This window comes from Pempheris klunzingeri, chromosome 4, assembly GCF_042242105.1.
Source record: "Pempheris klunzingeri isolate RE-2024b chromosome 4, fPemKlu1.hap1, whole genome shotgun sequence".
In the NCBI taxonomy this organism is placed as follows: Eukaryota; Metazoa; Chordata; class Actinopteri; order Acropomatiformes; family Pempheridae; genus Pempheris; species Pempheris klunzingeri.
This window is the reverse complement of record NC_092015.1, coordinates 20,952,745-20,980,434: the sequence shown is the minus strand read 5'-3', so window position 1 is coordinate 20,980,434 and position 27,690 is coordinate 20,952,745. Positions and strand designations below refer to the sequence as shown.

The following is a 27,690-nucleotide window of genomic DNA, read 5'->3' as shown; positions in this document are numbered from 1 at the left end:
AAGCAACATTAAATGCTGAAAAGAGAGTTTTCTATATGAATGATAGATGAAGTAACCATATACATATATATCCACATAATACATGTGGTAATGGTAATATAAATAGAGTTGATGAGGTACAGTAAACATAGTAGGGTGGAGTAAATCTGCTTCTGCATCCCAATCCTGAAGAGACGCCACTTTAATAAAAACCTCAGAGCCCCAGGGCGTCTTTCTGCACGCTGCAACCCAACAGTGCATTTCCAGCTTCCACACACTCTGTCACACGCGATGCTGGAAAACACAAAACAAGTCATCAGTGAGACACTCAGTGTGGGCAAACAGCTGATTTTAACCAGCACACACTGTTACAAACAACAGATCAGCACTTATTACTGTGGTTATTACCATTCTGAGCACGGAGCCATGACACAGCCTTCATGGCCAGAAGCTCCCACTCTTCCTGAGCATCCATCTTGAAACCATGAAGCCAGATCAGAGCCAGACTAGTGGCCCACACTTCCTGGTTCACCTAATTCACCAAATCAAAGAAACAGAAATGTACCAAAAGTAGGAGTGCAGATTGAAGGCCAAAGTTCACGAGACATTTATCTTACTCCGACATGTGAGGGGCCACTGTTAGATGTGACTTTCTATATATCTGCATTTGTTTTGGTCTAATTTTGTTTCATGTTTTGTTATTTCTCCTTTTCATATGCAACGCTCTTTATGAATTCTGTTACCATTTATTATCATTTATGATTATAACTTAAATAGAATCTATAAAGTTGTACTCATATATTTGACAGTGACCCACCGACGCAGGTTTTGAGTTTTCCACCTCCTCGCTGGTCTTTCCCAGCACAGCAGCCAGAGCTGGATCCAGAACCCAGCAGCCGGACGCCTTCTGGAGGGACACCAGCTGTAGGAGGGGGTCTGTGGGTGGCTTCCTGGGATTCATTCCTGCATCCACTGCTGTGGATTCAGAGTCAGACAGTCACAGATGCATACTGTGAGATCCAAGGTTTATATGAATGTGTAGGATCTTCTTCACAGACCGTTTAACCTGTCTGTGAATCAGTGAGATGGAGAAAAGACATTCAACATGCTACTTGTTTGCTTACCAGGGGTCTGAGAGGAGGCAGTCTGACCACCCTTGAAGTAGCTGCCAATTCTGCTGAAAGCTGTTGTTGGGGAAGAGATTTCAAGCAAATCATTAGGATCTTATTGTTCTTGTTTGTTTGTATTGTAGTGTGTTATGTTTGGTATTGTTCTCGTGAAAAGTACCAAAAATAGTTACGCGAATGAAGACAGCAGAGCTAGTGTGAGAAGTTCAAAGCCTTTCTGACCTCAGAGCAGCTGACCAATCAATCGCAGCACGAAGGAGCTGTGAATGCCACTTTATCAGTTTTGTGAAGTTACAGAGAAGAAGCTATTCGATCATCTAGCAAGAATTTCTGAAGAACACGGAAGGCTGTGCGGCTGTAACGCTCATTCTAATTCAACTTAATTGTGAGATGGATCAACACAAAAAGAACAAACTGACAATGTGTCTCCACAGATCTACTTGGGCACAGCAGTGAACCTCACCCTGAACCTCACCCTGAACACCTCCGTCACACAGGGCTGCGTACGCTTGCACATGACTCTTACAGTTGAACTCAAAATCATTCAACCCCCATCACAAATTAGGTGTACTTGACCAAAACAAACAGAGAAAGGGACAGACGGACTGACCAGCCGGCACATTCATCTAAATTATTAAAAAATTAAAACATAAGAAATACTAAGAAATCTCTATTAATAATGTTGTACGGAGTCCACCACTTTGACTTTTGTCAACTGTTGACTTTTTAAATGACATTTCATTATAGCAACAAGAAATCTTAAAAAAGAGGAAAACCGTTACCTGATCTTAGTTTCTTCTTTGCAGACGTTTCTGAAAATGTTGACAGAAATGTTTTTAAGCGTACGGGAATCCACCACTTTTTACACAGCTGCTCCGAAACATTAGCGACCTTTTGAATTACTTTTTGACATTGCAACAAGTGATCTAAAAAAGAGGGAAACCTTTACCTGAATTAGTTTTTTTCTTTGCAGACATCACTGAAAAGTTTGAGAGAAAAGGCAGAAAGCAACAACGTGAAGAACTTTGAAATATTCTGATAAATAAAAGCATAAAACAGCCAAGTAACTCGTGCAAAGTTCTTATGAATAACACATGAATGAAAATCTAATTTTGTTCTTACCAAAGAAAGGAATTATTATATTGTCTTATATGTTCTGTGTTGTTGTGTATGTTCAAAAAAACAATTCAACATTTACTACGTACCAGTCGACTTAGCGCATAACGTGTCATTGGAACCATCCAGACTGTACTCACGCAAATACAAGGCTTTGAGATAAAGGAAGAAAAACAGAGTAGAACATTCAATGTAGAGGACTGTGAAAAGAAAAACTGTTAACCAGTAAACCTCAGCTTCTTCTTTCTGGATTTGTTTTTGCTAGTAATTTAATCTTTTCTTTATTTAACATTTTTCTAAAGCATGACCGGCCCACTGTTTAACATATTTAGGCTCCACTAAACCCAAATATAATGTCATTGTCGTGTCAAGTACATCATTACTGGGTTTTTGTTTATAGAAATATTAAAACTAGGTTCAAAGAACAATTCAACTTTGATTATGTACCAGTGCGTCGATCAATGTCACTGAAATCCGCTGAAGAGTTCACACACTGACCTAATTTGAGATAAAAGAAAGGAAAAAGAGAGTAGAGCATTTAATCCAGATTATATAGGAGTTAGTAAACAAAAACTAATAACCAGTAAACCACATGTTCTTCATCTAAGGCCGAATTGGACATTAAAAAACTGCAAAAACAGAAACATTTTATTTGACGTTTACCTAAAGCCTTACTGCCCCAATGTCATTCTTGCAAGAGAAATTCATTTTTTTGTGGTATCATATTGTCTTATACAGTATGTGTAGCATTGCTGTGTTTTGCTGTATTCAGAAATACAAAAGCTACATCCAAAAAACAATTAAACTTTTATTACATACCAGTGTTATATTATTCTCACTGAAATCTGCCAGATTATACTGATTCGAACCTAATTTGAATTTAAAAAGGCAAAGAGAGTAGAACATTAAATCCAGAGGACTGTATGGGAATTAGTAAACAAAAGCTTGGTGCAACGCGCGAACTAACACTACATTCATACTACCACAGTAGTACTCAAAAGCAACTGTTAAAACACTGAAGTAGTAACACGATTGAAAGCGGCTGAAATAATGCAGTGTCATGAATTGAATGACTGCACAAACACACAACATTCAGCCTTTTCAGAATCAACCAAACGTAAATGCATTAACAAACAAAATTATCATATAATTTTTTGAACAACTAATTATTCATTTACTCTCTGAAACACTCACTGGGTGCTGGAACATTCCTGCGCACCAGAGGTCCTTGAATCACCTCTCCATCCCCTTTGTTGACAGCAATGAAGGCAGTGAAGGCACTGCTCACTCCCGATTGAACGCTGAGATCCACAACCTTCTTCTTTGTCACCCCTCCATCTTGCCTGTCCTCTCTCTCCTCCGTCTCCAGGGAGCGGATCAGAGTCCGAGCCGCCAACCTGTGGACTGTTAGTCTGCAGACAAGAGTGAACACAGGTGAAGCTTACCTTAAACTTCTACTAATGCTGAGATCTATGTATAGCCAGTATCCTTGAATTTAACCATTAACCTAATATTTTCATCAAAAGGGGGAGAACTACCCAGTGCCCTCGGCAGGTTTAAGACTGAAGTGGAGCTGGTTCTTTGAGGGATGACCTGCCAGGCTGTACTTCAGCGTCACACAGCCGTCTGCTGCCTTTGAACTCTGAAAAAAGCATTGCAGAGTTAGAAAACATGTTCATTAATAATAACAATACCTGATTAAAACATATATACGGTCATAATTCAGTTTGTTAAGTGGAAAATCCAGCTTCAGATTTAAAACAGATATTTCATTATCTGATGCTGCTGCTCCTACCTGTCCACTGAGCTGGGCATATATCAGTGACCTTTGACCTTGGAAGATTGCTGTGATTGGTGGAGAGAGGACAGTGACAGAGACTCCCCTTGGCACATCCCATGTGATGGAGACGTCCTGCACTGCCTGCTGCAGAGCAAATCTCAGTGACTGCATCACCTGATGATTAAAAACAGTTTACTACTACTTACTAATCCAGCTGGAAAAAAAACATTCAACTCAAAATTCAAATGTTCTGTTGCATTATTTAATTTGAGAGCTTTAAAATGTTAAATGTCTTTCTTACTTTGAGTTGCATCCTGTCGGTCCCTGTGATGAACTGAGCGTGACCCCCTCCTTCCTTGGCCAACCCATTGATAAGAGCAGAGCTGGCCCCCTCCCCAATCCCAAAAGAGAAACATCTGCAATACAACAGTTCAGTTTTTAACCCACACAGAACTAGAACATTAGAACATGGGACATATTCTGGGTTTTTGTTGTGTTTTTGTAGTTTCACCTGTGGGAACCTGAATTCTTCTTCACCAGATCTAGAACCTGTTTGGTGTTGGTCACCTCTCCGTCGGTAAAGACAAACAGCTGGGGAGGAGAGTTCACATAGCATTCAAACTTACATAACATCACTGAGTGTATAATTATCATAGACTGTAAAGGAAAAAGAGGACGTTGCTTCCGGATCTGAAAAGTGAAGCCAATGCTGAAGTACCTTAAAGCTGCATTCTTTCTAATGACGAACAGGGGGAGACTCTGCTGGTTGCAACAAGAAGTCCAAATGAATGTCTATGAGAAAATGAGCCCACTTCTCAATGGGTTTTTTACCTCAGTAAACATTTTCCTAATAATTTTAGGGTCTCAGTCGCTAGTTTCGCTAGTGTTTGTGTGTGTGTGTGTGTGTGTGTGTGTGTGTGTTACTTGTCTTGGTTGACTGGGGATGCACGGCTGGCGGTAAATATGTTTGAGGGCCTCAAGGATCTCTGTTCCTCCCAGATCAGCACCCATCTTCTTAACTTTCTTCAGAGCCTCTTCCATGGTCTCCTGGCTGTACTCCACACTCTTACTGCCATCACACAAATTCATAAACTCATTCGATCATTAAAACTAAAGACAGGAACAAATCTGTTGGACTGAGTGAAATGAGAGAGTGACTTACGGGAAGATGTGCTCATATCTGGAGCCAAAGCTGTAGATGTTGAAGTAGCAGCCCATTGGTAAACTCTTCAGCAGGAGCAGCAGAGTGTCCTGAAGGGAAGAGAGAAAAGACAGTGAAGGTCACAGTCTGAGAGGAACACTATGGATGATTTTATGAGAGAATTAACACACACTGATTACCCTGGCATTGTCAATGCGAGTCTGATAAGTCCCTCTACTGTTCATATGTGAACTCATACTTCCGGATCGATCCAATAAGAGCACAAACTCTCCACGTGAGGCCACTGAAGACATCACAGCCTGGGGGAACTCAGGGTACAGGCTCACCATCACCACTGGATCACCCATCAGAGTGCCTGAAACACAGAGAGGGACAGAAAAACGCACACACAAATGTTAATTCAATTACGTTCAAATCGGTTTGAAAGTAATGAGCTTCTTTTTATCAAAGTAACAGCTTCCCTAACGTGCTCTCACCAGGCTTGGCTGAGGCCTGTCCTGCCTCCACCACAGCAGTGGGCTGGTGGGCGTCTTTGTAGTAAATCAGCAGTTCAACATCTCGGTCAAACTTGTGTCCTGCAGCCAACTTCACCTGCAGTCCACAAATATAAAGAAAGTCATTTATCACATCAATACAGAGGAAGAACCACACTCAGCAGACACTCTAGCTCTGACTCTGCCTACCGTGGCCTGGGTTTGTTCTGGGTTGAGGTACTGGAGAGGCTCCAGAGAAGAGCTGGACTCTACTTTAGAGACTGGACGAGGAGAGGACACTTGGGCAGAGAAAGACAGACTGTAGGGCACCAGAGAGGCTGGAACAGAGGTCACCTGGACACTGGCACCTTCACCACCTGCAAACAACATGAGACAAGTTAAAATGATGTAATCAAACAGTGAAATCACATAAGCAAACCAAAAACATTACAGCTGCTGGAGAGCACAGTGACGCAAAATAAAGCTTTTCCTACAGTAAATATATCCATCTCTCATTTCCATATATCAACCACACTAGATATGGATACGGATAAACGGATGTAACAACTTTAATCATCGTATGATACTTTTCTATACTGTTTGTCTGTAGTTACTTTAGTAGTTAGTTGACTGTAACTTTAAAGCTGTGCGTTTGCGCCTGTGTGATAATTACATTAAAATAAAAAGGCATCTGAGCATGTATTTGTGTGTTGAGCAACTTGACTTCATCAACTGTTTCCCAATGTATTCTGAAAATCCACCACACATTTACACAGTTAATAGCATGTATGTACATGTGGGGCATATTTCAAGCTACTCTTTCATTTGGAGAGTGAAGATGAAACCCAGGTCGTCCCAGTCGTGAAATTTTAGTTGACGGTTGTCATATAAATAATTGCTGTTGTGCGCAGCTTTTTTTTTTTATTTCAAAGGCTGGAAACGTGTCTGTCAAATATCTAATGATGTAGCAATGACTGCATGGCAGATCAGCTGTTTGCCCTGATTACAATGCACAGCAATTCTAAAGTGGGTTTAAAGAAACTAAAATGAAGCAGGAAAGGACAGTGAATGGTCTCCAGCATAACTTTCCCAAGAGCCGTCAAATTCTGCTTCACCCATAGGGGAGTCTATCTCTTATAAATACAGAGACCTGTTGTTGGCACCTTTCTATCATTACATGGCTTCGACGAGTAACAAATATGATCTCATATGAGCTGAAAGAAAATAGCAAAGTGATTTTTTTTTTTTGCTTTTGTTGTTTGTTTTTTTTTGTTTTCCAGACATTGAAACCTCGTACTGATGTGTGCAGTTTATTTGCCTCAACCAAGCTGATAGAAACGCACCTGATTTGCATTGTATTTGTTGTGACATTTCTAAACATTAGTCTGGTTTCCTTCCATATGTGCAAATTTGAGTCAAAAAAGTCAAAAAAAAAATTTGAATGAATGCACCTTGCACCCACTACCGTTATGCGAATATCAGAAGCTGAACACAGCAAGATAAACAGCCGGGGGCAATAATTCTCCAATTCTGCCATTAAACTATTGCAGAGGAAGATGGTGTAACAAAATTATGACTGCACAAAATAATCACTTTCAGCTCAAATAATCACAATCAAGACATCATGTAATAATTGTGACAGACCTAATTGAAACTTGACATTACAGCCTAAGGTTTTGAGATGATGTGTTCTGTCACTGCTGTGAAAGTGGGTTTCTGACAGTCACCGGTGTAGCTAGAAGGCTCCTGTTTGCTTCTCCTACCCTGAGGCTGGTAGCGAGGGTTGAGCACAGCAGGCAGACTAAACCTCAGCCCCTCGTCGGCCTGCACAGCCAGCTCAGTGACGTACTCCAGCCTGATGGAGGCGCTCTCTCCTGGAGGCAGGCTGCCCACACTCAGGGAGAATACATCGGGACTCTGCTCGCTCTCCTCCAACAGGAAGGCCTGCTGACCGGAGCTCAGAGCGTCATCATACTCCTCACGGGCCTGGAGCACAGATGAAACAAACAAAGTTGGTTTAAAGCAATGATACATATGTGTAATACTGTGAAAACAGTCTAGGCGCTGTTTTCTGCTGAAGGTGCTGAAGCCAGGAGGAGTGTCTTGAAACCACACCTATCTAGACAGCTGATGTTTACTCTTGTAGCTGTCCTCCTTTGTTCATTCTCTGATTTCCTAGTCCTTCACTTTCCACTGGCACTTAACCAGTGTTAACTTTAAGGTGCTAAGTCTAGATCACTTTAGGCTTGAATTTAGGCTTGCCAGCTTAACCTCACCAAACCTAACAGTATGTGGTATCAAATATTGAGATATCACATAATGTAAATATAATGTATCGATTAAGTGTTGATTAAGATGTAGTATGAATTGATCAAGATATGTAACACGATGGTTTAGTATGACAGGAGTGTTGATCAAATAACAAAGGTAATGGAACATGTAACCAATAAAAATGAGCAAGGATGTAACCAAATATCACATTTTATACTGTTTTAAATATATCGTTTTACACTGAAGTAAATACTTTCTTTTTAAAAAATGTATTGAGGAGGAATTGGAACCTTATGGTGTCAACACGAGGTGCTGTAGGATAAATAAAACCACTAACTGCTCAGTGGAAATTCTCCACATATGACAAATTAAGGGGCAAACTCCAAACTCCGGCTAAAGTGTGGTATATTCTAATTGGCTGGGGACAGATGCACGGCGACAGGCAGATGAGGTCATTCTGCTGATTTGGGGCTATAAAAGAAGGGACCTTGACATTGTGTGTCAGAACTGTTCAGGATTTTAATCTTGTTCAGGTCTTGGGCTTTGTTGTCGACAATAAACCTCTACTGCGCTGAGCTCTGAAGTCTCCCGGTGCCTTTTTGGAAGATTGACTCTTTGGTTTTTGACACTTTGATAAACTTTGAACCTGGAAGGAGAAGACTGACACTTAGTCTCTGGCCCAAGTTGGGGGTTTCCCTCCCACAGCAGTTGCCAGTTCAGCCTTTTCACTGCAGTCAATCCAACCTTGCTAACCAGTGTTGGGATGCTGGGATGTTGCTCAGGGTGTCTCGTATGTGAGCAAGAGCAGCTTCTCTCTGTTAGCACTACGCTAGATATCCAGGTATAAGATAGTGTGAGCTGCAGGCTTGTTAGCAGGCCCTCTGGCACTAACACAGTTTCATTGGTAGACTCGACATTCTGTCTACACGTGTTTTGTAGACCTGGACAGGGCTTGAGACCACGTCCCTCAGGGAATCCTGTGGGGTTACTGTTGACGTATGTGGTACTGAGGCTGTTGCTATGATCAACCTGGTCCCAGTATAACCAAAGTGAGACCTGTATCCGTTGGCACAAAGTCAATCACTCTTTCAGTGGGCTGTCCAAGGCTGTCCCTCGTCACAGATTCTGTTTGAGATATTTGTGGACAAGATCTCAAGGCGTAGCAAAAGCGAGGAGAGTGTCAGGTTTGGGAACCACGGGACCACCTTGTCCTCCAGCATGGACTAAGGCAAGTGTGAAGTGATCCAGATCAAAGTCAGCACCTCCAAGTCTGAGGCCATGGATCTCTGTGGGAAAACTGTGGATTTGCCGCTCAAGCAAGGGAGTTCAAGTACTTGGGGTCTTGATCACAAGCAGCATCTGCAGAAATGTGGGTTCTGTACTGGACGACTGTGGAAAAGAGGGAGCTGAACCGGAAAGCAGAGCTCTCAATTTACCAGTCGATCTACGTTCCAACCCTCACCTATAGTCATGAGCTTTGGGTAATGACCGAAAGTACAAGGTCACCAATACGAGCAGTTTCCTCTGCAGGGAGTCTGGGCTCAGCCTCAGAGATAGGGTGAGGAGCTCAGACATTCGGAGGGAGCTCGGAGTAGAGTGCTCCTTCATGTTAAAAAGAGCCAGTTGAGGTGGTTTGGCCTTCTAGTTGGGATGCCTTCCAGGAGGTCTCCCTTTGGAGGTCCAACTGGGAGGAGAACCTGGGTCAGACCCAGAACTTGCTGTATTATATGGAATTATAATGGCCAAGTGGATTCACGATAACCATATTATCACAGAATCTCAGAATTTATACAGAAAATTTGAAATAAAAGAAATTCATATTCATCTTCAACACTGAAATGTATCTCTTTTTTGAGAGAGAAACAGCGTAAACGGAATGAACTAGAAATGATTTGAAAGAAGCTGGATTATTGACACAACATTAACATATGTACAGTGGGGCAAAAAAGTATTTAGTCAGCCACCAATTGTGCAAGTTCTCCCACTTAAAAAGATGAGAGAGGCCTGTAATTTTCATCATAGGTACACTTCAACTATGAGAGACAGAATGGGGGGAAAGAATCCAGGAAATCACATTGTAGGATTTTTAATGAATTAATTGGTAAATTCCTCGGTAAAATAAGTATTTGGTCACCTACAAACAAGCAAAATTTCTGGCTCTCACAGACCTGTAACTTCTTCTTTAAGAGGCTCCTCTGTCCTCCACTCGTTACCTGTATTAATGGCACCTGTTTGAACTCGTTATCAGTATAAAAGACACCTGTCCACAACCTCAAACAGTCACACTCCAAACTCCACTATGGCCAAGACCAAAGAGCTGTCAAAGGACACCAGAAACAAAATTGTAGACCTGCACCAGGCTGGGAAGACTGAATCTGCAATAGGTAAGCAGCTTGGTGTGAAGAAATCAACTGTGGGAGCAATTATTAGAAAATGGAAGACATACAAGACCACTGATAATCTCCCTCAACCTGGGGCTCCACGCAAGATCTCACCCCGTGGGGTCAAAATGATCACAAGAACGGTGAGCAAAAATCCCAGAACCACATGGGGGGACCTAGTGAATGACCTGCAGAGAGCTGGGACCAAAGTAACAAAGGCTACCATCAGTAACACACTACGCCGCCAGGGACTCAAATCCTGCAGTGCCAGACGTGTCCCCCTGCTTAAGCCAGTACATGTCCAGGCCCGTCTGAAGTTTGATAGAGAGCATTTGGATGATCCAGAGGAGGATTGGGAGAATGTCAGATGGTCAGATGAAACCAAAATAGAACTTTTTGGTAAAAACTCAACGTGAAGCATGGGGGTGGAAACATCATGCTTTGGGACTGTTTTTCTGCAAAAGGACCAGGACGACTGATCTGTGTAAAAGAAAGAATGAATGGGGCCATGTATCGTGAGATTTTGAGTGAAAACCTCCTTTTTTTATATCATTGTCATTACTGGCATGTTACAGCACCACTATCACAGACACATCATTCATTCAGTCATTGAGGCTGGGGTGAAGGCAGTGAAAAAGGCTGAAGTGATAATACAAGTTTACCTCAGCCAGCCACTGTTTGCTGACTTTGTGGGGCTCGAGCTTCCAACATGGAGGCACTCTCTTATAAAGTGCTGGGGGAAGAGTCATGCTAAGGCGGCTCCAGTGCATCATTGAGCCACCATTTCAGCCCCGCTCCGAAAAGAAAGATCCTTACCACAAAAAGTCATTTACAGTCATTTTCTCCTATAATGTGCTTAGAAACAAATCTATGACGATGCTTTACACTGATTTTATGCTCTATTGTCATGAGTAACTCTTTACCCACCTGCTGCTTCTCCTTCACCTCGGCTACAATCTGCTTCTGTCCAATCTGAGCACTGAAGTGACAGACAGCAGCATCTCCAGGCAGAGGGAAGACAAAAACAGCCTCTAGTGGTTTGTCCTCCTTGTTCTCATAGTTCAGAGTGGAGACCACCGTAGCCACATGGTCCTTCACCTCCAGCTCCACCTGGATGCCCTGCAGAGGAACTGACCGACAAACTGGTGGTTATCAGTGGATTTACACTACTCACAAAAAGTTAGGGATATTCGGCTTTCAGGTGAAATTTCAGGATGAACCACCACCAATACATTTCCTGGTTCAGTTAGAATTGGTATTTAAACAGTCCTCCTCATCGTGCTGTTCACATTCTGACATCATGAGACCAAGACGACACCTAACTATTGATCAGCAGCACCTCAAAACTGGAGGCTTCAAACAGGTCCTCAGGCAGAAGTGTCCACTGAGCTTAGAGGGTCACAGAGTGTCATCAGGAGGTTGTAACAGTGATACAGAGTGACTGGAAGAGTCACAGAAAGGAGAGGAGTGGACGTCCTTTGGCCACGTCCCAATTTTACGTTTACCCTCCACTGTTGGTAGATTTTCTTTCAATAAATTGTTTAAGATGAAGAAACTACCATTGCATGCTGATACTTAAATGTCCTACTTTCATGATATAATATCACTGTAGCATTAACTTTTTACATTTTCCATAAATTTCACCTGAAAGTCGAATATCCCTAACTTTTTGTGAACCCTGTATATGTATTCAAATTTAATAAGAGAAGCTCCTTGATAACCAAACACACACACACATGCACACACCGGCACATTTGCAAACACAAAAGGAAAGACAAAAAAACAACTTCTGTGATATGAAACAGCTGAACTTAATACCATTTTATAACATTATTGCATGCTTGAAACCAGACTAGCTGTGATGTTTCCAGCTGTGTACCTGGTTCCTGCTGAAGAGTAAGCAGACCACAGCAGATTTCCATCCCAACTGTGCAACAGGTGGGAAAGATATTTGTGCCCTGTAACGTTAATAGACAGCGGTTAACAGTAAGAACTGATAACTAGTGTCACTAAAACGCACCCAAAGATTTGATGTGGACCAAACAGCTCTCCAAATAATCTTATTAAATGTACTATAAATAACTAAATCCAATCTGTCAAGCAAAAATGAATGACAGCAGAACTGCGTCATCTTGGATTATATTAAAAGGAGAAAAGAAAAGAAACCTACGAACAAAACGCCTGACTTACCTCTGAGAATAAATACTTTGGAGTAGTCTCACAGGTGGACAACACCAGTAGGTTTATAAAACAGCTGCTGCAGTACACGCCCAACACTGTCACGTCTGTGGGGTATGTTCGATATGCTCTACAGGCGGAACCGGAGCGGATAGGAGCGGCAAGGCTTCCTGCTCCATCTGCTGGCTGCGCGAATTAAAACTAGGATATTTGGCATTGATCAAAATGATTAAGAATTCTGTGCTGGGCATCTGCCCCTAAAAACTAGAGATAAAAGAGACAATAAATCCACAGGATTCAGCAGTGATTTAGGATCAATTCCACCTGCATGCCACAAATCTTTTGGTTGCTTTGTGTGTAACTCAAATTTCTGAACTTGTTATGCAACTTTGTGGCAAATCTCTTTATGCAGATAGTTTATTGCATGATAAATGCATTGGAATAAATGTAATGTCAATCATTATTGCACAGTGTGTATGCGCATGATTCATGAATGAAGCTTCCGGTCCACAGATTCAGCTTTAATTTTTTTAAGTGACAGTTTCTGATACACAGCTACAGTAAAGGTGCAAAACATAAGAGGATTTATTTGTTTCATTACATGGCTGATCCTCCATATAAGCAGCACAGTGCAACTATATTAAGCCACACCGTATTATAAAGGTAGAGTGGAAAGAGTAAAACGCAATACGCAAGCTGTAGGGTGGAGTAAATCTGCTTCTGTGCCCCAATCCTGTAGGAGAAGCCACTTTATGAAACACCTCAGAGCCCCAGGGCGTCTTTCTGCACGCTGCAACCCAACAGTGCATTTCCAGCTTTCACACACTCTGTCACACACGGTGCTGGAAAACAGATAAAAACAAAACAGCCAATCATCAGAGGAGACCGACTATGGGCAAATAGCTGATTTTAACCAGCACACACTGTTAGAAACAACAGATCAGCACTTATTACTGTGGTTATTACCATTCTGAGCACGGAGCCATGACACAGCCTTCATGGCCAGAAGCTCCCACTCTTCCTGAGCATCCATCTTGAAACCATGAAGCCAGATCAGAGCCAGACTGGTGGCCCACACTTCCTGGTTCACCTAATTCACCGAATCACAGAAATGGTTGAGGAGAAAAGAAAACTAAGGAGACAAATGTGACGAGTTCTTCATTCATTTCAAAACAAGTCCCATTATTAATTTGTGTTATTATAATTGACCCACCGACGCAGGTTTTGAGTTTTCCACTTCCTCGCTGGTCTTTCCCAGCGCAGCAGCCAGAGCTGGATCCAGCACCCAGCAGCCAGACGCCTTCTGGAGGGAGACCAGCTGCAGGAGGGGGTCTGTGGGAGCCTGGTCAGGTATGGCTCCTTGAACCTCAGCCCAACAGTCTGAAGAATCTAAGGAAGTGCAAAAAATGAAATGATGCCATATTCTACTGTGCATTTTTCTAGCCAATTAATTCTTACATGTACATATAGTAAAATGACAGAGGCATCTACTACACTTCTAATTCATGCTATTAAGACATGTCATGTCAGTTTGAATGGAAGAAAATCTAGAACAAAGAGAAAGTGCATTACAGAGTACAAACAATAATAATAATAATAATAATAATAATAATAAGGAGAAAAATAACTTTATTTGTACAGCACCTTGGAAAACAGAGTTTACTGAGTGAGTGCTTTGACAAACAAAGCAAAACAGCTGAGTGCCGAACAAAAGCAGCGGTTGAGATGAATATAAAATAAGAAGAAAATGACAAAAACAGTAAAGAGAAGGCAGGAGAAGAGATAACAGTCAGTAGCAATAGCAATAATATAAACAAAAGAGATAGAGAGAAAGATATTTGATGGAAGCCAGAGTAAAAAAAGACAGAGAGACTTGAAAAAGACAGGATCACATGGAAGCAAGTCTGTAAAAATTGGTTTTAAGAAGTGATTTAAAAGAAAGTGCTGAGCCATTTTTCTCCTCAGGCAGGTCGTTCCATAGCCGAGGGGCCCTGATGGCAAAAGCACGGTCACCTTTAGATTTAGGCCTCAAAAATGCTAAAGATGACACCTATAAAAAGCAATACAGTGATCTGGCTCCAGTCTAGATTTAGTCACAGAGGGGAAAAAGAATTTAGAACATTACATTTGAAACAATTAATCCTCAGGTGAATGGGGTAAAAAAAAGAAACAATAATAATTCAAACAGCTGTTTAGCCTTGAATATAAAAGAAATTATTGTAGTATTATGAGCCAGATCATTTTGCATTCACAGGCTCACATTTGGATCCGTTTTCTAAGCAGAAGATCTCCTGGTCTAGAGCACAGCTATCAAAATTAAGATGCGCTGAAAGATGGCTGGGTGAAGTCAAGTTAAATGGCTTGCCCTGGGACCAGACAAAGCAGATGTCTGACACTTCAATTGTAAAGGAAACCACAGTTGAATTTAGAAATAAACAAGCTTCTGAGCTGATGTGAACAGGTCTCATTGGAATGAATGGGCTGCCATGTCTACCATGGAGGTAGCAATCTATGGACACTATGTATAATGTTTTATGAAATCCATACTTATTCTTAAGAAAGCACCAGTATCAGTCTACCTAAGAAGAATATATACAGTATATATAAAGAATATAAAGTGTGTACCACTGAAACAAAACAGATACCTTCATCACTGTACGAACAGTCATCACATTCTTCCAAACTGCTGGCAACTGTTACAATGACAAAAGCAAATCAAAATATTTTATGGTCCAAATTAAATCCAGTGGATCTCAGGACACAACACCTGGGGACACCTGCTGAACTCATACTACACAAATAAGCATGAAATCAGTCAAATCTGACCTGTTTACTGAATAGTTTACTGTTTATGTATATTTTATGTACTGTATATTTTATGGTCCGAACTAAAATGAATCAAGTAACTCCTGCTTGATTTTTTCTGTAATAAAACCACTTCAGTTATTGTATTTATAAATCACTGCAAAGACAAGGGTGGCAACAAGACATGGGCTCCCATATACATCACAGTAGTGGTGAAATGTCTGAACATGAACATTTGCATTCAGTGGATGTTTAAATTCTCTGGTGTGTGTTCAGAAAGCCACTGAACCTTTCACTCACCCATCGATGCACCACGAGGAGCCATCCTCTGTAAGTCTATAAAACATACAGGATATAAAACAGAGAACATTAGCTGGGGTGAATATGTGCTGTTCTATGTTGTTCTTCTCATTTAACCATGCAAATAAACATACATCCAAAGATAAACTATTCCTATAAAAATTAGGAGGCAATATATAATAGTATCGCAGCTACTAAATTTCGGGCAGCTTCACCCATCCTCTCCCTCCTTCAGCCGTTCCGGTGAAAGTGTAATTAAAAAAACAAGATGGCGAATTTCGTTCAATATATTCAGAGTTTCATTCCATATATATAATTTCCTAAACGGCTTGCCATATATATATATATATAAAAATATAAAACAATATAAAGTGTGTACCACTAAAACAAAACAGATACCTTCATCACTGCACAACTCACCACAGGCATATTCTATAGTCCGAATTAAAATGAATCAAGATGAACTAAAATGAATCAAGTAACTCCTGCTAGATTTTTTTCTGGAATAAAACCACTTCAGTTATTGTATTTATAAATCAGCTCCCATACACATCACAGTAGTGGTGAAATGTCTGAACGTGAACATCTGCATTCAGTGGATGTTTAAATTCTCTGGTGTGTGTTCAGAAAGCCACTGAACCTTTCACTCACCCATCAATGCAGAAGCCATTCCACCACAGTCTATAAAACATACAGGATATAAAACAGAGAACATTAGCTGGGGTGAATATGTGCTGTTCTATGTTGTTCTTCTCATCTAACCATGCAAATAAACATACATGCAAAGATAAACTATTCCTATAAAAATTAGGAGGCAAACATTCATTTTTTGAAATGTTTTTGCGCATATATATATATATATATATATATATATGGTAAGCCGTTTAGGAAATTATATATTGAATGAAAGTCTGAATATATGGGATGAGACTCTGAATATATTGAATGAAAGTCGCCATCTTGTTTTTTTAATTACACTTTCACCTGAATGGCTGAAGGAGGGAGAGGATGGGTGAAGCTGCCCGAAATTTAGTAGCTGCGATACTGCGCAACGAACAAGTTATTAACACCCTGGCTAATGCCTGCAACGGTAGCACTAATAGTAGCACTAGCACGGTAGTTGTGCTAGGGTTGTAGTATCGCAACTACTAAATTTCGGGCAGCTTCACCCATCCTCTCCCTCCTTCAGCCGTTCAGGTGAAAGTGTAATTAAAAAAACAAGATGGCGAATTTCGTTCAATATATTCAGAGTTTCATTCCATATATATAATTTCCTAAACGGCTTGCCATATATATATGTAGGCTATATATGTATATGTGTGTGTGTGTATATATATATATATATATATATATACAAATAAAACAATATAAAGTGTGTACCACTAAAACAAAACAGATACCTTCATCACTGCACAACTCACCACAGGCATATTCTATAGTCCGAATTAAAATGAATCAAGATGAACTAAAATGAATCAAGTAACTCCTGCTAGATTTTTTCTGGAATAAAACCACTTCAGTTATTGTATTTATAAATCACTGCAAAGACAAGGGTGGCAACAAGACATGGGCTCCCATATACATCACAGTAGTAGTGAAATGTCTGAACGTGAACATCTGCATTCAGTGGATGTTTAAATTCTCTGGTGTGTGTTCAGAAAGCCACTGAACCTTTCACTCACCCATGTATCTAGCAGGAGCCATCGCACAACAGGCTAAAAAACAGAGAACATTAGCTGGGGTGAAAATGTCAAACAACAGACTGGTAATAAACTGAGAACTGATAATAACTGAGCTAGGGCACAATTAATTATGAAAAAATTAGTTTGGGAAAAAAAATGGTTCAAATGAAGACTAATTTTTTCCCCTTTAACTGCCCAGCGCTTGCTGAGTTATGACTTAAATGCCCTGACTTACAAAAGTATCAGTCTTTAAAAGAACAGTGTGACATTTTAGGAAATTCATTTATTTGCTTTCTTGCAAATAGTTTGATGAGAGCATTGATACCAATCTCATATCTGTCGGTTCCATATAAGGCTTAGCTTAGCTTAGCATGATGACTGGAAACAGAGAAAGAGCTAGCATAGCTCTCTTTTAATCATGCTGTATGAGTTATGCGCTGTTCTAGGTCGTTCTTCTCATCTAACCATGCAAATAAACATACATCCAAAGATAAACTATTCCTATAAAAATTAGGAGGCAAACTTTAATTTTTTGAAATGTTTTTGCACATTTTATGTTTTCATTAAGCAGCGCCAGCAGCGAGATGACAGCAAATGAGTGCACAGCACCCCAAATATGAATCTTATCTAAGGCAGCTTAGGGCACAATGTGAAGACACCTGCTGAATTATTTCACAAATAAGCCTGAAATCTGTATGGAAAAGCTGACTATAGAAAATAGTTACTAATGTTTATTTGTTCTGGAGTGCTATCATTCAGTTATTGTATTTATAAAGCACTGCACCACGCAAAAAGATGACGGCAGAGAAGAAGAATGGCCACGAGAAATAGGTTCGCATACACATTACAGTAGTGCTGACTAGGCGAATGGCTGAACACTGAAAACACTGGATGTAGAAAAGAACCCAGTGTGAGGTCAAAAAGCCAATGAACCTGTTACTCACCCATTTGAGGAGTGCTCATATAAGAATTAGTCATCACCCCACAAAACACTGAGATAAAAAGAGAGAAGGATTTTAAATAAAGGTCATTGGCCAGAGCAAAAATATCAAACAATACACTTAAAAATAAACAGAACTGATCATTATTAGCTAAATTTGTATGTATTGGGTTATTATTGTTAGTGTGATTATTATTATTTGACAACATTACAGTAAACAGAGCATGCCCATCCCACTTAGTTCACCAGCAGAACCACAGCAACACGTGACAGTCACATCACATTTCTTTTGATGTTAACAGAAACATCACCATAGTTTTAAAATTTGAAATGAAGAAGACATACTGTCTATCAAAATGTTTTTTTTTCTATCATATGAACTGGTAATAAGTCATTGTCTTAAAAAAAAAGCAACGTGTGCACACTAGTTGAACTGGACAGGTTTCCTGCTTCTTAATTTTCTCTTGGAAAAACACACTTACTGGGTGTTGGAATATTTCTTCGCGCCAGAGGTCCTTTAATCGCTTCGCCATCACCTTTGTTGACAGCAACAAAGGCAGTGAAGGTACTGCTCACTCCTGACTGGACACTGAGCTCCACCACCTTCTCCTTCACTCTTTTGTTCTCTCTCTCCTCCGTCTCCAGGGAGCGGATCAGAGTGCGAGCAGCCAACCTGTGGACTGTTAGTCTGCAGACAGGAGAGAGGTGGATTTTACCATTCATAAGCATGAATGCGAATGAGCGCTCTATCTCGAACCAATCCTGTTAAAAGTTTATAAAGATATAAAATGACTTCTTTAAATGATGGACATTTGAAGAAAAGAAGATAAATGAAAGCCCATGTGGTGACAAATGCTGAAAACTAGCATTAGTCTGTGCATTGAATACTCTTTCTTTTTTATCCAATTGCACAAATGGAAATGAAATTCATTTGCAAAAGGATTCTATTTCTATGACCCAGTTTCTTTGTAATAAAGTTGTCAGGAGATGAGTTACACATAAATGTGGAATGGATACTATTGATTGCAAACATGTGTGAATGTGCTGCCTAAAGGTTAAGCAGACTGAAACTGAATTATCCCTTTTAACCACACATACAACCTAAATACAGTCAGTATAATGAAGTCAGTATCTCATCTCGTGTCCCTCTGCTGTCTGTTTACCCAGTGTCTCCTGCAGGTTTGAGACCAAAGTGGAGCTGGTCCTTAGAGGGATGACCAGCCAGGCTGTACTTGACCGTCACGCAGCCCTCTGCTGCCTCTGAACTCTGAGAAAGCATTACAGTGACAGTGTTAGAACCCTGTAGCATCTAAGGATGAAGCTGACGTAATCAGGCAATCATTGCCGCTTGATTTTTAGCGGAAAGTTAGAAAAATACAATCTGTCTGTTTAACACAATTTAGCATTGAGCAGAATCACAGGGAAAGGGTGAGGTCTGTGGGTGGTGCCAAACCATAAAACAAAGACAACAAAAAGCCCATCTGTAAAGCTGCAGCTGACACCAGTTAGAACAAACAACGCAAAAACCTAAATAAATACTCTATCCTTACTAAGCATACTTTTAGCAGCCACCCATAAGGCCTATAAGTGTGATTCTGAACAAACAAAAAACTAGGTGTGGACTAGGTGTGGCGCAAAACAGTGAAAGACCTAAAGCCACAGGTCTCTAGTGCTTTTAACAAGTTACCATGTACACAGAAAAAGAAGAAAACTGACCACTGTTACTTCACTATAAGATGCTGCTGCTCCTACCTGTCCACTGAGCTGGGCATACATCAGTGACCTTTGACCTTGGAAGATCGCTGTGATTGGTGGAGAGAGGACGGTGACAGAGACTCCCTTTGGCACATCCCATGTGATGGAGACGTCCTCCACCGCCGGCTGCAGGGCAAATCTCAGCGACTGCATCACCTGATGAGTAAAAACATGTATAGGAGAGGCTCTGGGTTTTCACTGAATGTATTTACTTAGATATATTTTCAAATTTCCATTTTTTAATTCAAGTTTTTATAAAGCCTGTTATGTCTTACTTTGGGCTGCATCCTGTCGGTCCCTGTGATGAACTGAGCGTGACCCCCTCCTTCCTTGGCCAACCCATTGATAAGAGCAGAGCTGGCCCCCTCCCCAATCCCAAAAGAGAAACACCTGCAATACAGCAGTTCAGTTTTTAACCCACACAGAACTAGAACATTAGAACATGGGACATATTCTGGGTTTTTGTTGTGTTTTTGTAGTTTCACCTGTGGGAACTTGAATTCTTCTTCACCAGATCTAGAACCTGTTTGGTGTTGCTCACCTCTCCGTCGGTAAAGACAAACAGCTGGGGAGGAGAGTTCACATAGCATTCAAAGTTACACAACATCCCGCCCCTACAAACATGCAGCATGTGTTGAAAGTCAAATTCTTGAGAAGTCCATTTTCTGAGAGCTCTTTCAGTGACACATGTGGGTTTAAGGAAGGTGTGGTGAGTACAAGCGTCATAGAAACCGGTTTGGTGGAGACTGTACTTGGAACGGTGTAAGTGGAACAGTAGGAGCTATTGAGTGGCTCAATCTGGGCGTTTTTAAGGCTTTGTACAGGATTCTAACCCTGATCTATTTCCAATCCTTTACTGGTTTTCTCTGAATAAGCTAGCTGTCAAACCGTTTCCGTGCTCCATTAGAGGACTGGAGCTACAAAGTAGGCTGAGCAAGTGAACCACAGAGCACACAGTTGGCAGCAGTTGGTGTCACAATTGAAACATTTCAGTGGAGAAGAATGCTAAGAATGGACTATATACTGTGCTGTTTAGGAATAATTAAAGCAAATTTTATTAAAAACAAGCTCACACTAATCAGCAGATGCTAAATATTACAGTGTTTGGACTTGGATCAGTGGTAAAAGAAAAAAAAAGGTGATTGGGACATTTTCAGGCATTTTAATGGTGCAAGCGCAACGAACGGTGCAAAACATTAGATTGTGTGCGTACTGTAGGGACTGTCTGTGTGGGTGCAGTGAGTGATCATTAGCCCTTCAGCTTGTCATCGACTTCTGACTCAACACATGAACAGCTTCTCCAAAAAAAAAACTAATGTTGTGCTCTGAGCGGGTTGATTGTTTGTTGAGATATTAAAAGGTTCAAATCATGTCATCCTGCTAATTTGATATCAATAATAAATCCACATAATAACCAGTAAACACAGCTGCCACCCTTTTGTAGGCTGATGCAGAATTTGCACAATAATTGAATATAAACAACAACTATTTCGTTTCATACTCATAATTGTATCATGATTGGTGTGAGAGGATGTAAGAATAGCACGACTTCTCACGAGAAAAGCTAATAAGAAGGCCATGGAATAATAAAGCAGCGTGATCTGGCATCTGCAGCATACAATGGCAGAACAGAGCTAAAGCCAACCAGTCTGATGTGTGTACTGGAAGAATCACCCATTAAGGTCTAGATGGGCACATACTGATTTCCTGCTTCCAGCTATAATTGCGTTAAACCTTCATTTAGATGCTAATTCTTCCTTGTTACTATGCCTGAGAGGGGAGCGTAGCTTGAAGGGATGATATGGGGCTTGTGGGCGCGCCACTTGCTACACTATATGTAAGGGTGGGGTGCTTTTTACTTTGGAATGTCGCCTATATGGTGGGGGAGGAGCTAGAATTGGTGCCAAAGGTGGAGAAGCGCATAGATATGAAGTAGTTGGGCTCAAAACTATGCATAGCACTGGATTTGAAATGGCTTGCTTGATCTGGTGACTTACCTAGCCACAGTGATAGATTTGAATATGAGGTGTGTCAAATACTTATTTTACCAAGGAATTTACCAATTAATTCATTAAAAATCCTACAATGTGATTTCCTGGATTCTTTCCCCCCATTCTGTCTCTCATAGTTGAAGAGTACCTATGATCTCTCATCTTTTTAAGTGGGAGAACTTGCACAATTGGTGGCTGACTAAATACTTTTTTGCCCCACTGTATGTCTGGGACGAGCAGCTAAAGGAGAAGAAAGCTACCTACATGAAATTAGTCTGTGTGTGTGTGTGAAGTCTTTGTTGCTGCCCATTTCCTCCAAATATTTAGTTTGCCTTATACTGCTTAACTTGAGTGAACTTCCCACCTTTGTACTGTTACCGCCGTGCTAGACACAAAATTAGCAGGCGGGCAAAGCTAGTTTAGTCAGGAAAATATTACACTATGTGAGCATTGTTCTTTTACAAAAACAAAGAGCCCCAGTGTTGACTTGGTATTGGTATGTGTGTGTGTGTGTGTGTGTGTGTGTGTTACTTGTCTTGGTTGACTGGGGATGCACGGCTGGCGGTAAATATGTTTGAGGGCCTCAAGGATCTCTGTTCCTCCCAGATCAGCACCCATCTCCTTAACTTTCTTCAGAGCCTCTTCCATGGTCTCCTGGCTGTACTCCACACTCTTACTGCCATCACACAAATACACGAACACATTCGATCATTAAAACTAAAGAAAGGAACAAATCTGTTGGACTGAGTGAAATGAGAGAGTGACTTACGGGAAGATGTGCTCATATCTGGAGCCAAAGCTGTAGATGTTGAAGTAGCAGCCCATTGGTAAACTCTTCAGCAGGAGCAGCAGAGTGTCCTGAAGGGAAGAGAGAAAAGACAGTGAAGGTCACAGTCTGAGAGGAACACTATGGATGATTTTATGAGAGAATTAACACACACTGATTACCCTGGCACTGCCGATGCGAGTTTCTTGCTGCTTGCTGTTATTAGTAGCACAATCCATACTTCCGGATCGATCCAATAAGAACACAAACTCTCCACATGAGGCCACTGAAGACATCACAGCCTGGGGGAACTCAGGGTACAGGCTCACCATCACTACTGGATCACCCATCAGAGTGCCTGAAACACAGAGAGGGACAGAAAAACGTCCACAAATAAGCTTTTTATTACTTATTCGGTCATACTTAAAATGTAAATACGACATAACATCAGTTTGAAAGTAATGAGTAACAGCTTCCCTAACGTGCTCTCACCAGGCTTGGCTGAGGCCTGTCCTGCCTCCACCACAGCAGTGGGCTGGTGGGCGTCTTTGTAGTAAATCAGCAGTTCAACATCTCGGTCAAACTTGTGTCCTGCAGCCAACTTCACCTGCAGTCCACAAATATAAAGAAAGTCATTTATCACATCAATACAGAGGAAGAACCACACTCAGCAGACACTCTAGCTCTGACTCTGCCTACCGTGGCCTGGGTTTGTTCTGGGTTGAGGTACTGGAGAGGCTCCAGAGAAGAGCTGGACTCTACTTTAGAGACTGGACGAGGAGAGGACACTTGGGCAGAGAAAGACAGACTGTAGGGCACCAGAGAGGCTGGAACAGAGGTCACCTGGACACTGGCACCTTCACCACCTGCAAACAACATGAGACAAGTTAGGAATACGAGACATTACAGACAGAGAATCTTCTTTTTAGCTAAATACCCTTTTTGTAAGTGGTAACTTCTTCAGCTCTTCTTCAAGAGGCAACAATTTTAAAAACATGTCTCAGCTAATTAGTTGTGTATTGTTTTCTTTCATATTCTTTTGCTTATCATGAGTTGGTGGTGGTAATGACAAACAAGGCAGAGGCTGAGAGGGTATTTCCAGCCAGTAAAATGAGGTTTGTCGTGTGCACTGAGGTAAAAAAAAGTGCTGGCTGCTTCTCCTACCCTGAGGCTGGTAGCGAGGGTTGAGCACAGCAGGCAGACTAAACCTCAGCCCCTCGTCGGCCTGCACAGCCAGCTCAGTGACGTACTCCAGCCTGATGGAGGCGCTCTCTCCTGGAGGCAGACTGCCCACACTCAGAGAGAATACATCAGGACTCTGCTCGCTCTCCTCCAACAGGAAGGCCTGCTGACCGGAGCTCAGAGCGTCATCATACTCCTCTCGGGCCTGGAGCACAGACACAGATGACACATGGGAGTAACATTCACTGTGTTTTTCACCCTCCATTGTAGCGACTGAGGCTTTTCCTGTCCATCCAACCCACCTGCTGCTTCTCCTTCACCTCGGCTACAACCTGCTTCTGTCCAATCTGAGCACTGAAGTGACAGACAGCAGCATCTCCAGGCAGAGGGAAGACAAAAACAGCCTCTAGTGGTTTGTCCTCCTTGTTCTCATAGTTCAGAGTGGAGACCACCGTAGCCACATGGTCCTTCACCTCCAGCTCCACCTGGATGCCCTGCAGAGGAACTGACCGGACAGAGCAAACACAATTAAAGCTGCAAGCAGCGTTGGAGGGCCCTCGCACCTCTGTGCAGGTCAGGGCGTGCAGCGGCTTCGTCCCGTTGCTGGACTCTGACCCTTCGACGCGGCTCAGAATTTTCATGTATTTTGGACAGTGCATGAGTTACATGTCACTTCCTGTGTCCCCTATGTGGCGCTAGAGAACAGCCACTAATCACGTCCTATATTCCAGTAAATTAAGTGTTGACTACACTGTGAAATTGTCGTGCAAATCAAATGATCATTGCCATAGATGTGTTGCTTCCTGTTGCCACCAGGTGGCGCAATGACTGTGGTAAGTAATTGGCATCTAGATGTGTTCAGGCCGGGACTGTTATTAAGTGTGACAAGTTTGAAACAGATTGGATAATGTACACTGAAGTTACAGCAATTTCTTGTTCTATGGCGAACAGCGTTGCCATGGTGACAGCGTCTGACAAAACGTCAACAGCTTCATAACTTTGCATCATCCACGTCTTGGGAATGTTTGGATCAAATTTGAGGTGTCTGTGGTTAAACTGCTGAGAGAGAGACGTTCGAGAATAAAATCAGAATCAGAATCAGAATTCCTTTAATAATCCCCAGGGGGAAATTGCTTTTTGTTACACACAGCTCCAAAAGAATAAGAATAAACTTCAAACACGAAAGTAATAATAATGATAATAATAATAATAATAATAATAATGATGATACAAATAATACCACTACTACTAATAATAACATATAACAACATGTACACTCAGAGTGAGATGTATTATATAATACATGCACTTCCTCCCGCCACTAGGTGGCGCTATGACTATGGTTCAAAATGGGCATGTACATATCTTCAGAGCTGGACAGTCACCAAACTGTATAAATTTGGTGAAGATAGGACCTTGTACAGTGGAGTTACAGCACTTTTAATGCTCATGGCGAAGGAAAATTTATTATCAAAATCGCCTGGTCGTCACGGCAACAGCTTTTGACGGAGACTCACGGTGTTCGCTCCAGACCAACATCAATGTCTTGAGGCTTTCCTGACAAAATTTGAAGTGGATCTGATCAACTGGCTGGTCTTGAGCCATCATAATGTAAAACATAGCATTTCCTGTCGCCACCAGGTGGCGCTATGACTGTGAATGAATATTAACATGTAAACGTCTTCAGGGCGGGACTCTCATCAGACATGTGAAGTTTGGTGCTGATTGGATCATGTACAGTCAAGTTATTAACAACTTCCTGTTTGACTGCGAGTCGGACTAGTTCGTTCATTTACGTCCCCTGGAAATCGCCAAAAATGCGTGAAAAATCCAATATGGCTGACTTCCTGTTGGGTTGAGGTCATCCCTCCAAGAGACTTTTTTGTCTGTCTTGAAGAGATACATGAACCCACCGCATTTCGTACATGTACATAAAACGCAGTTCCGGGGCTGAGCTTAGGTGGCGCTACAGAGCCATTTTGCAACACCCATTTGCGAAACCTATGAAATACGTAATCTTTCACCACGACTGAATTTTCTGCAAACTTTCATGAGTTTTCATGCATGTTCAGGCCCCCCAAAATGCAATTCATTGGGGAAAAGGAGAAGAAGAATTCCTTGCATTTCAATTATGTTTTTGCCCCCCTGGTTTCTTGCATTTGACGTATTTTTTCAACCCCTTCCTGCTCGGGGCCTATGGGGTCCTTACACCTCTTGGTTCTTGGGTACTGGCATGTTTCCTCCCTTGTATGTTTTGCACCCACGAATTTCAATAGGGTCCTCGCACCGCTTGGTGCTCGGGCCCTAATGAATATAAACTGCAAAGAACCTCTTTCAAATTGCTGAGAATAAAGCTAAAGAAACGTCCCTTGTCTAATTAATCCGTCTAATAGCATTAAAGCCAACACAGACCTTTACATTTTAAGACTGCATACAAAAAAAGTGATGGAGGAACAAATCTGTACCTGGTTCCTTCTTGTCAGTCAGCAGACCACAGCAGTTCACCATCGTGCCTGTGAACAGTTAACAAGAACACTGCAGTGATCAGTGGGGACGACAGCTGATGCACATTGTGGATGATGTTCAGCAATTAACATTTTTACACTTTTTCAAGCAAATCTATGTATTGTTGTCTGTTATACGCAGATTTACATGGATGTCAGTGAAACATGTTGTCACACACACACTCACTCACTAATCAATAACTAATCAATAGGCCTACTGGGTGTCTGCCCCACCCTTCCTGGTTCAGCTCTTTTAATTATCATCATTCACCTTCTTCTTTATTTGGATCGGTTAATGAAGACTGCCAGGCTGGCTGAAAGCTACAGAGGAAATTAATAATAGCACTGTAAAATGATCTCTGACAGGAAAATACTGAACAGAAACAAGCTGATGTCTGCTGATTTTCCTCTTCATTTTTAAATGCTATCACAATATTCCACTCTGATAAGGTTCGTATTGCGCAGTTAGTGATAGTAAGGTTTTCCCGTGTTGATCTCACGTGTTGCTCTCTCCTGATGACCAGTGCGTCATCTGCGTGAATCCCCACACAGCAGCAGCAGCAGGAGACCTACCTCTGATGGGTGTTTATGGCTCCGGTGCGGTTTTACTGAAGATCCCTCTTGTAAATACGCGGAGACAATTTACAGCTTGTCCAGATGTAAAGGAAACAGAAAGTTTAGGGACGTCTACCGGGTTCGCTCGATCTGCTTATAAAGGAGCGCCGGGAGGGCGGAGCTAGCGTTCAATTCCACAAGTTCTATGTACGAGAATTTAAAATCTTACTTGGTGACTGTTGGAGCTGCAGCTGCTACAATGTCAATCACAGCTCACCAAGTGGTTCCACTTTCCACCATGTGTCCCACAGCCCACACAGCAGTTCATGACCGCCGTGGTACTGCCAGCACTTCTTATTACACTCCACAGAGAATGACTTTATTTTTAGAGTATTACTGATATTAAATCCAAGTTTTTGTTCTCTACTTTAAAAGTAGAAATGTTTTACATATGCAGATGGTTTAAAGTCACATTTAGGTTTGTCCTAGGACACAACTATTAATATACAAAAAAAACACAAACACAGAATTGTCCAACTGTCTGCAGGTCATAACTGGTGGCGAGCCTGAGCACTGAGCATCCAGCACAGCAGAGCTCCTCAGCCTGTGGATGTGATCAGGGCAGAGCTGAGGCTGACAGGACTGTAGGTGAGACAGCAACAGAGGTGCGTTTAGGTCCTCAAAGGGTGCACATCATCACCACCTAGTGACAGCTCAAGGTTTGATTTGCATGATGTTGGCTA

The 27,690-nt window shown here is 41.6% G+C and overlaps 2 protein-coding genes across 8 annotated transcripts; both read right to left on the bottom strand.

Annotated features, from left to right (window-relative positions):
- Positions 1 to 48: 48 nt before the first annotated feature.
- LOC139199706 (von Willebrand factor A domain-containing protein 5A-like) lies at positions 49 to 27,067 on the bottom strand. 7 transcript variants are annotated; one of them, XM_070828812.1, is made up of 27 exons: positions 26,966 to 27,067; positions 26,354 to 26,401; positions 24,191 to 24,393; positions 23,871 to 24,093; positions 23,406 to 23,572; positions 23,199 to 23,313; positions 22,889 to 23,064; positions 22,710 to 22,798; positions 22,472 to 22,616; positions 20,435 to 20,514; positions 20,225 to 20,339; positions 19,947 to 20,105; positions 19,358 to 19,461; positions 18,677 to 18,882; positions 18,199 to 18,246; positions 17,255 to 17,287; positions 16,224 to 16,253; positions 15,573 to 15,608; positions 15,113 to 15,160; positions 2,670 to 2,720; positions 2,312 to 2,374; positions 2,056 to 2,085; positions 1,889 to 1,918; positions 1,104 to 1,163; positions 797 to 954; positions 388 to 511; positions 49 to 273 (listed from the first exon to the last, which is right to left on the bottom strand). In XM_070828812.1, exons 2-27 carry the CDS (start codon positions 26,394 to 26,396, stop codon positions 194 to 196), a joined length of 2,616 nt encoding a protein of 871 aa, XP_070684913.1. In that variant the 5' UTR covers positions 26,397 to 26,401; positions 26,966 to 27,067; the 3' UTR covers positions 49 to 193. The 7 variants fall into 7 exon arrangements, with proteins under 7 accessions (XP_070684913.1, XP_070684914.1, XP_070684915.1 ...); XM_070828813.1 differs by lacking the exon at positions 26,966 to 27,067 and adding an exon at positions 26,893 to 26,965; XM_070828814.1 differs by lacking the exon at positions 16,224 to 16,253.
- Positions 3,397 to 12,507, bottom strand: LOC139200021 (von Willebrand factor A domain-containing protein 5A-like). Its single transcript, XM_070829249.1, has 14 exons — positions 12,480 to 12,507; positions 12,169 to 12,247; positions 11,217 to 11,419; positions 7,401 to 7,623; positions 5,848 to 6,014; positions 5,641 to 5,755; positions 5,344 to 5,519; positions 5,165 to 5,253; positions 4,927 to 5,071; positions 4,514 to 4,593; positions 4,304 to 4,418; positions 4,018 to 4,176; positions 3,761 to 3,864; positions 3,397 to 3,634 (listed from the first exon to the last, which is right to left on the bottom strand). The coding sequence occupies exons 2-14, from the start codon at positions 12,209 to 12,211 to the stop codon at positions 3,397 to 3,399; spliced, it is 1,857 nt and encodes a 618-aa protein (XP_070685350.1). The 5' UTR covers positions 12,212 to 12,247; positions 12,480 to 12,507.
- Positions 27,068 to 27,690: the final 623 nt, after the last annotated feature.